The sequence below is a fragment of the Patagioenas fasciata genome, chromosome 12 (assembly GCF_037038585.1).
Source record: "Patagioenas fasciata isolate bPatFas1 chromosome 12, bPatFas1.hap1, whole genome shotgun sequence".
Classification (NCBI taxonomy): Eukaryota; Metazoa; Chordata; class Aves; order Columbiformes; family Columbidae; genus Patagioenas; species Patagioenas fasciata.
Window position 1 is genome coordinate 26,273,976 of NC_092531.1, and position 13,559 is coordinate 26,287,534.

Below are 13,559 nucleotides of genomic sequence, written 5' to 3' on the forward strand. Positions count from 1 at the left end.
CCCCGGCGGCACCTCCGCGCCCAGGCGGGGAAGGGGGAGCGGGGACGGGGGCGGAAAGTTCAGCGCTCTCCGCTCCGCGGCCCTGAGCAGCGCCGTGCCAGACGCGGCACCCCTCACCTGAAAGACGGGAGACCACAGAGCTGAAGCCTCCCGTTCGCTAGAGCGACCGGAAGAAAAAGACCAGCCGTGCCCGGGCCGCCGTGAGGTCGCACATGCGCTGCCGGGCCGCTGGAGGCCCGCCCCAGGGGAGGGAGGCCATGCGGCTGCGCAAGCGGCGGTCGGTGCTGTACAGCGACCCCGGCGGAGCCGCCGGGCAGCGAGGCGCCGGTAAGGGCGGCGGGGGGGGGGCGGTGACGGACCGGTGATGGACAGGTGACGGACAGGTACGTCCCGCAGGCGCTGCCGGCGGGCCCGCGCCGCTGCTGGCGCTCACGGTGGCGCTGCGGACGCTCAACTGCTTCCTGGTGCGGACCAGCTTCGTCCCGGACGAGTACTGGCAGTCACTGGAGGTGGCGCATCGCATGGTCTTCAAATATCCTTCCCGGGGCCGCCCGCGGGCTGTCCTGCCGCCAGCGCTCCCCGGGTGTCACAGCCGCGATGCGGGGAGCGGGAGGGGCGCTCGGGAAGAGATTTCCTGGGCAGCGAGGCGTTAGCTTGGCCGGTAACAACCACCGGCTTGGGCCACGAGGGTCAGTGTCTCATCCTGGACAAGTCCAAGAGTAACAGAACCCGAATGAAACTTGGGGTTTCAAGGTGTTCATGATCTATCCTTAATAGTAATAATTATGGCTACTTAACTTGGGAATGGGCCCACGGTTTAAGGGGCTATTCGTACCCGCTGATCTTTGCAAGCATCTACAAAGCTTTACAGCTGCTGGCTAAGGATGATGTTCAGCTGCTGGTGAGTATAATCGATTTAAAAGCACTGTATTTATACTCAGTGTAGTTTTATCATTGTCCAGGTAAAATACAAAGCCTTGAATCTGGCAATTAGAGAAGCCCGAGCACAGAGAGCTCCCTGAAGGGCTTTGTGTGGCTACAGAGCTCATTCGTGGGTCACCAGTCACAGTACTGGTGCCTATGACTGCAGAGGATTATTCTTGGCCTCCATCAGTCTCCTTGAGTTTCATACTGACATTGTTTGCCACTGCATCATAATTGCTCAGTGGTTCAGTTTTCCAAAGCGTTTAGTAATATATATTTGTACTACAGTCAGTAATAACAGCCCTTTTTGGGGCTACCTTCTGTTGGAGATGAACAGCAAAGAATTCTACTTTCAACTTCTCAACACGTTCAGTTGAACTTTAGACTTCCTTTGTTTTGGCAGAAATACCCGTCTTACCAAAGGACCTTACTTGAAAAAAAATATCACAAAATGCTACAGAGAACGCTCACTAATTCACTGTTTTCATGTCTGAACAGTCATCCACTAACTGTTTGAGACTGGAATTTAACAGGTTTGTTGCAAGCGTGATTTTCTCTCTGTTTACATAGATATGGGTCCCTAGACTTGCACAAGCAGTGCTGGCTGCTTTTGCTGATGTGAAGCTTTACTCATTAGTGCAACACCTTGAAAATGCAGAAACAGCAAAGTGTGTGGTGAGTCACAGCCTTTACAAAATAAGCCACACCATGAAGAATTATCACCTTCACTTAAAACCACAGAATGTTTTAACGTTTCTCCTTGTGCATCCTCTTGTTCATAATTCTAGTACTTCTGCCAGCTGTGTTCCTGGTTTACATGGTATTCCTGTACCAGAACTCTAACAAACACCATGGAAACTCTTCTTACCATTTTTGCTCTTTCCTACTATCCGATAAAAGGTTCCAAGATGGGGAGCAGGTGAGAAACTTTCTACTAACAGTACTGGTAATTTCTGGCTTGAGATAACACCAGTCTACTGAAACTGTTTAAAATACTATCTTTTATCTTAAAATATAAGGCCTCCAAAACCACCTCATTCATGTAGCAAGACCTCCAGATCTTGGAAAGAACAGCACTGTGGTATTTCCTCTAAAAATGTTTTTGAAGCCGTGATATAGCTGGTATATGAAATTACTATTCTCCAGTTCCCTTACACAAAGTATCACTTTATGGGAAACTATGTCATTTAAGATAACAAAAGCTTGTTTGGGTTCAGACCTAGATGAATTTGCAGTCACAACTTTCTTTACCAGCCATGTATATTAAAGCAAGTATGTGCTTCCAGTTAGCAACTGCGTTGCTAATAAAGCAATTCTATAGTTGGCAGCCTTCCAAGCAAAACAGTATCTGCAGTATGAAAAGCTTGTGGTCAGAGGCATGACAGTATTTAAATTGTTGGAACGTCTGCAAAAGAATTGACCAAACTTTCTGATAAACTTCTGTTCTTACGTTCCCTCATTCTAGTTGCAAATATTTAGCTTTGATAGCACTTGCAATCGTTATTCGTCCCACCGCTGTTATCCCATGGATACCTTTGGTCTTCAGTCATTTTTTGCAGGAAGAGAGGAAAGCAGACTTCATCCTATACAACTGCATTCCAGTTGGGTATGTTCTTTATGAGTTTAAACTGTGACTTTGCATAGTTGTATCTTAAGATTGATTTCACCACCACAAAGGCAGACAAACCAAAAAAGCCGATTCCATGTAAAACACAAGGAAAAGCATAGAGTCCTTTTGCTCAAGTTTAAAGAAGGGGCATGTTTCCTTCAAATTAACGTATATTCTGCAAAAAAGCACTATGAGAGATTTCATGAGGATGGGACATGAACAGCATTCCAGCTTAATCTGGGATCGTGCCAAGGATACTGGGTGATGGCAACTAGCCACTGGAAAATGGCCATGTGTATGGGTGATCTCAAAAAAAAGGTTAGGAATAACTACTGAGGGAGTTTTGACAGCTCTTTGGAGAAGAGTAGAAAATGATACAAAAGTAATTCAGGCAACACCAGCGCAACCAGCTCTCCATTGTTTTCAGATTGGTCACAGTGGGAGCCTCTTTGATAATTGACCGTGTATTTTTTGGTGAGGTAAGTTGCTTTAAACTTGACTTCTAAGAAAAAGGTTGGGTTTTAGCATTGTAACGTGGACAGATGCTTCAGACTTCTCTAACTTTTGTTGCTTCTGTGACTGTGTCTGGCCTGTGATCTTTAAATAGATCCTAGGCCATAAACCCTTAAACACTGACTTCTCAGTTATTTTAAACGACAGCTGTCACTTAAAATCAGGATGCTCAGCTCTCAGTACCAACAAATGACAAAACTTACACACTTCTGTGTTTAATTGCTAAATATAGGAAGTCTGTGATAGGTCTTAGAAGAAATATAATTATGAATAAAGATGCTGTATCACTTAAGGACAGTGATGACTGTAATTCAATTTAGCTGTTAGTTTTCACTTTGGATTTGTATTTAACTTCTTCTCTCCCCCACCTCCCTTAAATGTCCCAGTGGGTACTGGTTCAGCTGAACTTCTTGAAAGTCAACGTGCTGCAGAATTTGGGAACATTTTATGGATCTCATCCTTGGCACTGGTACTTCACTCAGGGACTACCAGTCATCTTGGGTACCCACCTGCCCTTTTTTATTCACGGCTGTGTGCTGGCACCAAAAAGGTATCGCCTCTTCCTAGTGGCAGTGATTTGGACAGTGTTGGTATACAGGTAATTTCTAAGTGTAACTGCTGTCTTTCATCAGCTGTGTTCTTTTCAAAGCTCATATCCTCTCTAAACAAAATAACATAGAATTCAAGCTAAGTGACAGAAAACTTTAAACTGTTAAGTACTTTAAGAAATGCAGTCAAGTATACAATATTGTCTAGAATTCTATGTAATGCTACTTCTTGTATCATTACTGAAAATGTATTTTTAGAATTGGTTAGACCTTTAAAGAATAAAATAATTCAACATGAAATTCAATGAAAACTGGAGAAAAAACCCAGCATCAATCAGCTAACAGGTACTTAAGCAACAACAGAACTGGTTAGAAAACTCTTTACTAGATGCTTGTTAATGAAAATAGCATTTCATTTGGTTTAGTACACCCCCAGTAAGATGAGCAGTTCTTAGGCCTGTAAAACTTATTCCATTCACAGGTCTAGACACATCTCTTAACTTTTATCATGGGACTGTATGCCTCATGTTAAGTTACGTAGAAGAGAAGGTAAGCTGTTTCTAAAGCATCACACTGAACTGTAGATTAAACAAAAGGGACACTCTCAGGCAAAAAATATATGTCAAATAAATTAATGCTAAGTAATAAACAGTAACTACAGTAGTACAGCAAAACAGTAGTGAGGCCACAAATGCTCTCTCTTCTTTCAGTCCAACTCAAAACTGGATGTAGCTCTGTTGGGTTTAGGCCATTTTGTCTCACTTAGTCTTGTAAGAACCTGTTTGGTTCCCATGACACAAGTCTTGCAGTAATCCCCAAAAAAGCCCCCCAAATTGACGTGTAAAGTTATATTAGCAGGGGTGAAAGTTACTTAGCTAAATACAAACATGTACTTGAATCTTAGCTTACCATCCACACTTTTTATTGCATTTTATTACAGAAAGCAAATTGGTGAAGAACTACCTAAGTTATATTTAATAGTCTTACAATCAGACCACTTAATTGTTATAGTAGTAGCCAGGTACTTTTATCAGTGTTTGGTTTACCAAATAATCTTAATTTGGATGTACTCGTTATGTTCTTAAAAAGTGACAATTTGCACTTTCACTGCTTCAATGCCAAAAGCTTTTAGTACATGGGTCTTCCAGTCCTCCATGCTCCAAAACACATTTTGTCAACAGAACCAATACATGTAACTTTTTCACTGTAGTATTATATCTGTTTTATTACAGCACGCTGAGTCATAAAGAATTCAGGTTCATCTATCCGGTACTACCATTTTGCATGGTTTTTTGTGGTAAGCATTGGTTTAAAATGTCTTGGAACCTTCTTTGTATATAATTTTTACCTAAAGAGAGACCGTTAATGTAGGTATTTGACAAAGGATGCTTCAAACTAGTCTAACCTGGTCTTACAGCTAGGGAAAAACAACCAACCAGCCACAACCACACACTACAAAAGCACCGGGATGAGGAACAGCAAGTGACTGAAACAGAGCTGGAGAATCCTTAGCATGCATAAAAGTACTTCCTGTGAAACACAGGAAAATCGTCTCAGCGACTCCTAACTTTTCAGCAAGGCCACCCTTAAAGTGAATTGTGTTCCGTGGGTCCTTTGTAGTATTTTTCCACCTGCTTGTCTCAAATATGCCTCTGAGTATGCAACAAAAAAAGTAAAGTATTAAAACCATAAAATTACCCTTTTCTAGATTCAGGTGTGTTAGTAGGTGACACTGGTGCTCCAGCTGCTCTTGACCAGCCACCAGCTGGAGGTCACTTCCCCCACAAGTTTGACAGTAGGTAATGTGATAGCTTTTTCCTTCAGGCACAGTAAGGTGAGTTTGTTACAAGAGGAATAAGGTCCCTAAACCGATGTGGTTAACTTAAACATTGAAGAGAATTTGTCAACAGTTTGAACTGGCAAGCCTATTGCTTTTGCTGAGATTTTTCCAACACTTTTAGATTATTCATTTATCTTTTTTCCTCTTTTGTGTTTTTTTTTTTCTTTTAAACACGGAGAAGAGCCTAATAAGGAAGTATTTAGCAAAAATAGGCATATAACTACACTAGAGTATCTACAGGAGAAGTAAAATCTTGATGTAAAGTCTGGTATACTGGAAAGTTACAAAGGAGAGATTAAAACTGCCAGAACATGAAGCTGTATTTTTTGTTAATATCCCTCTTAACTGCTACGTGTATAAGGGGATGAGGTCATCGCCTCCACTTATCAAGAGCTAATTATCATCTCTTTAGATACTTTAGTAAAGAAAAAAATGACAAAAGTGATTTCTGGTAACTGGGAGGTTACAAAAAGGTCTTTGCTCAAAACATTATAAATAAAAGCAGAGAAAACCCCCACATTAATTTCCAAGTCACTTCTAAGAACACTTAAAAGATAAGCTAAGAGCATTTCACAAAGGCAGTAAAAAATGCCTGTAATAGAATGTTTCCACCCATGTTTAAACCACAGACTAATTAGTGGACTTTGTTTTCATCTGAGATAAAGATCTGCGACTTGTCAGAACAGACCCACTGAAGACCACTCCACCTTACTACTGACTTCTGAAACAGGCCTATTCTAACTTGTTTATTGTGACTCAGTAAAGGTGGTCACAGAGCTAGGCTGCATAAGCTTAACATTTACATTCAGGAGTTAATAGGGCAAAGTCTAACCTTTAAATTTCCACTTAAAGAGTAAAGACTGCAAGAACACTGTATTAAAACACCTCAAAAGCAAGGTATTGTTATCAACTGGGTAATGGTTTTCCAGTAAGTTACGGTACTGTCGGAAACACTGACAGTTCCACACGGTGTTTATCTCTAAAACATACCCAAATGTTTCTCTAGGATATTCTTTGAAACACCTGAGAACGTGGAAGAAACCCGCAGCCAGTTTCCTGCTTTTCTCCAACGTGCTGCCAGCCCTGTACACCGGGCTGATCCACCAGCGAGGCGCCCTCGAGGTCATGACGCACATACAGCAGCTCTGCGAGAGCTCCTACAGGTCCCAGGCTTTTGTCTTCATCGCGATGCCGTGCCACTCTACTCCATTTTACAGGTATTAAAATAGTTAACAGTGTACTACATTAAAATCCAGACACTTTAGCAGAAATTAAGATTTTTTTTTTTTCCCCCTAAGCTTACTAAATTGAGATGGACAGATGTATACAGGAAGAATTTTGATTTTTCATACAGTTAATACAGAATGTACAGGGAAAATAAGCCAGATGCTTATACCAGAGGATAAAATTCAGCATCTCAGCTTTATTCAGTTTTCGTAAAATAGCTTTATATGAGGATATGCAGCAAGTCTTAGGATGTTTGAAAGTAACTCCTAGTGCTTCCTTACAGTAACTTTTGTAGCAAAACTAAAGACTTAATTGTTACAGTCAAAATGTATTCTATTTTATCTTTACTTCTGCTGGTAAAGAAATGTAACTGCAACATACAATGACTGAATTCACTATTCCAAAAAGTTTGCGATAGATCCTGGCAAGTAAACAAAACATTAAAGCAGACACAAACAGTGAAGCTGATACAGAAAAGTAACTTTGTAAGAAACTGTTACACAGATGGTATTTTTAATTAAGATAAATCTGCTTTCTGTGAACTCCTAACAGCACAGTCACAACAGTTCGGAGCCAAATCTACTGCTTCTACTTAAGCTTTCATAGGAACTACAAAAAGGGAAGAAAATATGATTCGGGGGGGGGGGGGGGGAGAATCATTCAATGTGGCTTTGACTGAGGTATCTTTAAGTGATGAGTAATTTCATATCTTAGATATTGGTCAGTTTATCCTAAAGTGTGTGTTGTTTTATGTTTCTCCCTAGTCATGTTCACTGTCCTCTAAGAATGAGATTCCTCGAGTGTCCCCCAGACCTAACTGGAAATGAGAGCCATATTGATGAAGCAGATGCATTTTACTCTAATCCACTTGACTGGCTTAACAAGGAGTTTTACAATGATACATTATTACCCAGCCACTTGATCTTCTTCAGTGTGCTAGAACAGGTATGGTAACTGCAAGATGAAACAAACTACTTTTCAGATCAAGTTACAAAATGAATTAAGGGCAAGTTATAGTTAATATTTTTGAAAATTGTTGTCCATAACGTTCTAAGACACAGCTTAAATGAAAATTGAACCCTGTAGTCCATAATATAGTACAGATACCATTCCAGTGCTAGGTACTTAACATTCATGTATGCCCTTTGTGCAAATTCTACATTCTATAAAATATGGTTTTATGGAATTCTCAAGCCATATTAAAACAAATGTGTGGTCTGTTCCCAGAACCATACACTTGCGTAACCAACACTGACAAGCAAAAACCACCTGCAGTCAGAGTACCTGTTCTCATCCGTTCTTTAATGAAGTCCATGTACTCAAGCAACAGTGTCTGGTGAATACCCACTCCGGACAGGATCAAACAGGATAGGTACCTCTTTTTCTAGCAGTCTTTCCTAAAATAAAGGGTAAAACTTCCAGGAGACAGTTGAATTGATGGTTTTCAGAGGAGTTGAGAACACTGTTGTGATGCTCCCGACTACACTTTCTGACTGTGGAAACTTATGTATGTTCATTTACAGGAAATATCATCATTTTTGGCTTTAAGGGGCTATGAGAAAACGGCCACTGTCTTCCACACTCATGTACCTGAAGGACGAGTTGGAAGCCACATCTACGTGTACAGGAAAAAAACTGAAATGAATCACAACCAAAGATCAGTTTCTAGACTTAAGACCTAACGAGGTCAGAGTTGCACAGCAGTACTACGCTTAGAAGATCTTGTACTGCAGAAAGAAGAGAGTAGTGAGTCTGAAAGCGGATAAGTCAAACGGGGGAGGCACCCAGACCTCTTTCTGAAGGCAACTTCAGCAGCAGTATGGCAGGGTGGGGGTACTGACCTACCTTACAACACTAGAAAGCAGCAGTAAGACCAGAGTTACAATGTGACTACTTAAACAATAAGAAATTAGACAGGACTGGACCATTTTTATAGAACTGTACAGCTAGGCTAGGTTTGTTTTATAAATAAAGACTTTTATGCACAATGTCTCTTTATTTTTCCTCTACAATATGCAGATATGCAAGACATTTCAAGTGCTTAAATTAGCAAGCTGATTAGAGTGCAGCACAGCGAATTCTTCACAATTCAACAGGCTCTTGACCTCTCCCCCACCCCCATAAAGACAAGAAGCAAGTGCAAGATTACAAAACACTGACAAATACATTACCAAAATGTAGCCCTACTTTTTGAAGGATGAGATGAAGTTAGTATATCAAACATTGCAGTTAATTATTGGTACGTTATGCATGACGCAAGCTTGAACTACACTAGTGGAATGCAATTAAGCATATTTTTCATACACAAGTCATTGCATGCCCAGTTTCTGGAACAATATTGCTGGCACCCGAACTATTGTCACCTCCAAAGAACAGTTAAAGCAACAGCACGGAATACGCAAATTAGAGAGCTTGACTTCTGCCTTTTAACAAAAATGTGTAAAAATCAAATTAAAGAAAAAACTTGCATCTTGCTGCTTTGTTGAAAAACAATTAGTTTCCAGAGACGATGTAAATTATTGATTCTAATCTTATTTTTACCATAAATTACTCAATATTTTGGATCAAAGGGTAATTGCCCCAATTCTATTTCAAGGTTTGCCATGTGTCTTCCATTAGTGCGGCCATGTTTGTGCCATTTACCTTCTCTTTTATTACGGTGGTGGTACTTCTGAGCTTGTTTTTCATGTCTGGAATTTTCAGTTTGTGTAAAAGAAGGCCTTTTAGGTCGACTGCAAGGAGTAAACAAAAGCTTATTACTATTCTTATGAAAGCATATCTCTAAAAGCATTTTGAAACACAATTACATTGTCAACAGCTTTTAACATCCTGAGGTTGACTGAAGAAACAAAAATAGTTCTATGAAGTAGTCCTTTCTCTGGTAAGCAAAACAGGGGGCAGGTTGGTTTGTTTAAATCATCAATAAGCTGGTGTGTCTGAAATAAATGCTTTCTAAAAACAAAACCGCTCTGCAGCTGGTTGCCCAAAGTCCATTCTAGAACAAAGCCAGCTATGCCGCCGTTCGATTATCCCTACTGTGGTGCTCAAGGGCAGTCTCAGTCTATTTTTCAGTTACTCTATCACATTCTGCTCTATAAAAATAGTGAAAACTCCGGGCCCTTAAGAAAGCATGTTTTGTGTGAACATGGGCAATTCAGAGGTTTTCATGTACAGTAGGCACATTTATACAGTGAGGGGGCACTGACAAAACACCCGCTCACCTGCTGCAGTTTTTGATGCCATCCCATTATACTACATGCTGTTCTCATATGGCCAGCAGCTCTAGCCTGCTAGGTTAGGGTTATTTTCATCCTCAGTATCATACAAACTCCCGTAGAATACTATCAGTAAATGAATTTTAAATTCTGCTTTTCTGCAATCTGAATTAAAGTACTCAAAAATTAAGTATTTAATTACAAATTAAAGTTCATTTTAGTAACAAATTAGTAAGAAGTACCTGGACTATAAATAAAAAAATAAATCCTATGTCACGTGTTTGCCAAAACTACACATTAAAAAGGTCACTTAGTAGTTGATAGGAATGTCATCCTTAGGGTTCAACTTTTAATTAGAGAAAGTACTACCTCACATAGTATTTAATAACCTCAAAGTAGTTAAGTATTCAGACTTACTGCTGCAGTAAAGCACATGAAATAATAAATAATACAAGGCCAAAAGAGAAACCTGACTGAAGAACTGCACCTTGACTGAAATACTAAATATGCTTTGCACTGAACACCAGCACAGGGAGAAGTTCTATTATGGCTACAAGGCCAACATCTTGTGTATTATAAATCAGATAATACATTGCATTTTTTCTTACCCGATCAGAATAAACATTAGCACAAGAAACTATATAGCCAATTTTGTAATAGCAACGATACTAAAAGCCGCATTAAAAATATATTAATAATATATATTAATACATAAATGTTTCAGGAAGAGCAAGTTCCACACAATTTCTTAAGGCTGCTTGCTTGATTTTCTTTCACCAAAGTCTATGCAGTAGAAACAGCCCACCAAACCTAGCTCCACGATCACACCTAGCGTACCACACCTGCTCTGCAGAGGCCCCGAGAATACTGGAAAGTAACAGAGAAAACAATTCATGCCACGAACCTTTGTGATCAAGTCTGAGTAAAATTTATCGAGGGTCAGGATCTGAACTAGAGCCTGCCATTTGAGCAGCGCTGCTCTGGGCATACAGTCTAACGCAGTTTTACACTAAGCTACAAGAGAGCAGTGGAATTCCTGAAAAGCCATCAGGAATACCTACCGGAACGGGACTTTGAGACTGCCCAAATATATCCAAAAACCTCATTCAGGGAAGGACAACAAGGAAGTCCTAGGTAATGCTGCTTCTGAGCTAGGTACTCACTCCAGCAGACAGGCAATCGTAGCTGCTCCATCTAATCCTGCTTGCAGTTACACAGTTTTCTAAAGAACTCAGTAGAAATATTTGGTTGTGCTCTGTACAGTGGAACTGTAGTGCCTCCCAATTTATACAGAAGGACCTACAGATCCACTTTATGTAACACAAGCTAGTACTGCCATTGAGTCCTTCAAAAATATTCCAGCGTGCACGTACGTACATACACATATACATACACCCTAGAAGACCACCTATTAGAACAAGGCCACTAGCTGCCTTTACAAAGACTACTTCATTTTGTTAACAAGTTCAGGAAACATGGAAACAAACCTGGGTCCATACTGGGGTAAATTATCATAATGAAAGTAGTATCTGTAGATGTATTTGTCCAAATCCTTGAAAACCTTTTCATTATTATTTTGGTATTCCTTCATATCTTCCAGGTAATCCTTGACATCATTAACAAAATCAGTGAACAGCATCTGGTCATGTATAAATACCCCATTATGAAAAAACTTATTGATGAAGTTTTCTAGTTCTCTCCAGTGATCAAAGTTATGTACAACTTGTTGCAAATACTTTTTCATTAGCCGATTAAATTCATCCACCCTGATAGGATCCGATGCACTGTTGAAGAGACTAATGAATTCTTGATGAGCACATTCAAAAATACCAGAGCAGCCCTTCAGGACAAACTGATGTCTTCTATTACACAAAGGATCATGGAGACACTTCTGTGAATCTGAATCTTTCTCAAATGTTGTAAACTGATGTTTTCTTCCATCTTTGAACTCCCTTGGCATGCTCGCTCCCCTGTTCTGCACGTGCTTCAGATTCTCATAGGAGTTATGCTCTCGGTAAAAAGTTCGAGCTTTCTTGTTTGCCTCATGTCTTTTATCATTTGACTTCTTCTTTTCGTCAAAGATGTTCTTTGTGGTGTCTTTGAAGTGTCTGAATGTAGACTTTACAGAATCAGAGAATTTCTTCAGGTTTTCTTTCACTGCTTCTTTAGCCTGCTTAATCTTTTCTTTATGGTGTCTTACAAACTCTTTTGTGGAATTTTTCATAGCATCGAAAGTTTCTTTAACAGAACCAAAAAACGATTCCTTTGATTTCTTTTTAGTCTTGCTTTGCCCTTTAGCACGTTTCTTTTGTCCCTTTTCGTTCATTTCTTGTTTTTCAGTTTGGTCTTTCGCTTCAACATACAGCTTCTCCCATAAGTCAGAACGTTGTTGCTCGAAGTTCAGCTTTTTTTCTAGTTCTGCCAGTCTTCCTCGCAGAGTTTCTATTTCTTGATTTTCTCTTAATGCATCATCATCAGCATTGTCAGATTTTTGACGAGAACTTAACTGTTCCAGTTCTTTTTTTAGAGCTTCTGTAACATGACGTTCTTTGTCCAGTTCTCTCCTTAACATCTGTGCTTCTGCAAAGAGTGTTTCCTTCTGCCTAAGAAAGTTGTGGTTTCTTTGCTTTTCCTCTTCCAAATGTTCCCTTAGTTTCTGATTTTCCATTACAATAGACTCAGTGCTAGTACCTTTATCTTCTAAGTTTCTAATTTGTTGTCTTAGCTTCCTTAATTCTTCCTGAAGTGAGGCCAAAGCTTTTTCTTCCTTCTCTAGAGATTCTCTTAAGTGCTGATTTTCTGCAGCAAGACTCTTTTTTTGAGATTCAAAGGATTTCTTCTCCACCTCAGTAGAGGTCAAACATGTGGCAAGATCTCCCTGGAGTGACTAATACAAACAATAGGAAAACAAACAAAAATACCACCATTAGAATTGTTGCAGTTTCAGCTAGAAAGATGAAAGACCGAGGTAGCCCAAACTGAGGTTACTCATCATTTTGGATGCAGTGACACAGATGTTGCAGCAAGATGCAAAAATAGAGCCAGACCGTTTACCTCAGATACACACACACAAACACCTTCTAGGCAACAACGACCACGTGAGAGACTCCCCCTGCCAGCCACGGGCCATCACCCCTCGCCTCTACTGGTTTAACTAACGGAAGGATAGCAAACGGGGAATGTTAACTGATCCGCCTTAAAAATACACAAAAATGTCTGCGTTTGCCAGTGATTTATGTTCAGGAAACTGGGTTTAGAGATTACAAAACAAAATACAAGAGCAGAAGCAAGGGCATTCAACAGTTGAGGCAGAAATTCAGAATTTGCTGCTGAAAATGCACATTCATGTAACTATATCCTAACACAAAAGGATCTCCCCACTCTCTTGGCGTCCTTGACAAACTCTAGATCTAAACATACAGAATTATATGTAAATGCTATCAGCAACATGAAAGGAAAAAAAAAAGGACCCACAAAGCACTCCCTAATCTTCTCTCTGGATGATCTAACAGTACAAAACTAAAAGCACATGTTAAGTATTGAAAAAAACTAATGAACATTGCCAATTTAGAAAGCAAATTCACAAAACCTGTAGGTTCAGCCTCTGGTAGGTTTTTACCAGCACGTTCTACTTCAGTTGTCTTCACTAATGGCAACTGATGTCCCAGGGCAAGACACAGTCT

At 40.1% G+C, this 13,559-nt stretch overlaps 3 protein-coding genes across 5 annotated transcripts in view; 1 reads left to right on the forward strand and 2 right to left on the reverse strand.

Moving 5' to 3' along the window:
• RAB27A (RAB27A, member RAS oncogene family) overlaps window positions 1–222 on the reverse strand; it is a 32,328-nt gene extending 32,106 nt beyond the window's left edge. Inside the window, exon 1 of the mRNA XM_065847199.2 lies at window positions 118–222. The gene's annotated coding sequence lies outside the window, so the exon portion shown is untranslated. The remainder of the gene's footprint in view (window positions 1–117) is intronic.
• On the forward strand, window positions 1–8,649 carry PIGB (phosphatidylinositol glycan anchor biosynthesis class B). Of its 2 annotated transcripts, XM_065847196.2 has the most exons (12): window positions 8–327; window positions 397–530; window positions 782–901; window positions 1,495–1,599; window positions 1,713–1,843; window positions 2,390–2,530; window positions 2,961–3,012; window positions 3,433–3,644; window positions 4,827–4,891; window positions 6,441–6,651; window positions 7,426–7,606; window positions 8,185–8,649. In XM_065847196.2, the coding sequence occupies exons 1-12, from the start codon at window positions 213–215 to the stop codon at window positions 8,341–8,343; spliced, it is 1,626 nt and encodes a 541-aa protein (XP_065703268.2). In that variant the 5' UTR covers window positions 8–212; the 3' UTR covers window positions 8,344–8,649. The 2 variants fall into 2 exon arrangements, with proteins under 2 accessions (XP_071670230.1, XP_065703268.2); XM_071814129.1 differs by lacking the exons at window positions 1,713–1,843; window positions 2,961–3,012 and having other exon boundaries at window positions 1–327.
• CCPG1 (cell cycle progression 1) overlaps window positions 8,618–13,559 on the reverse strand; it is a 25,353-nt gene continuing 20,411 nt past the window's right edge. For both annotated transcript variants that reach the window (XM_065847193.2, XM_065847194.2), the window contains 2 exons: window positions 11,364–12,763; window positions 8,618–9,393 (listed from right to left, as the gene is read on the reverse strand). In XM_065847193.2, coding sequence (XP_065703265.2) covers window positions 9,213–9,393; window positions 11,364–12,763 — 1,581 coding nt within the window. In that variant the 3' untranslated portion in view covers window positions 8,618–9,212. The remainder of the gene's footprint in view (window positions 9,394–11,363; window positions 12,764–13,559) is intronic.

Excerpts from the sequence above, each read along its gene's own strand:
- PIGB (XM_065847196.2), top strand. The coding sequence starts at position 213 with ATGCGCTGCCGGGCCGCTGGAGGCCCGCCCCAGGGGAGGGAGGCCATG. Across the intron at positions 1,844-2,389 it reads GGTTCCAAGATGGGGAGCAG|TTGCAAATATTTAGCTTTGA; the intron begins GTGAGAAACTTT and ends CCCTCATTCTAG. Across the intron at positions 6,652-7,425 it reads CACTCTACTCCATTTTACAG|TCATGTTCACTGTCCTCTAA; the intron begins GTATTAAAATAG and ends GTTTCTCCCTAG.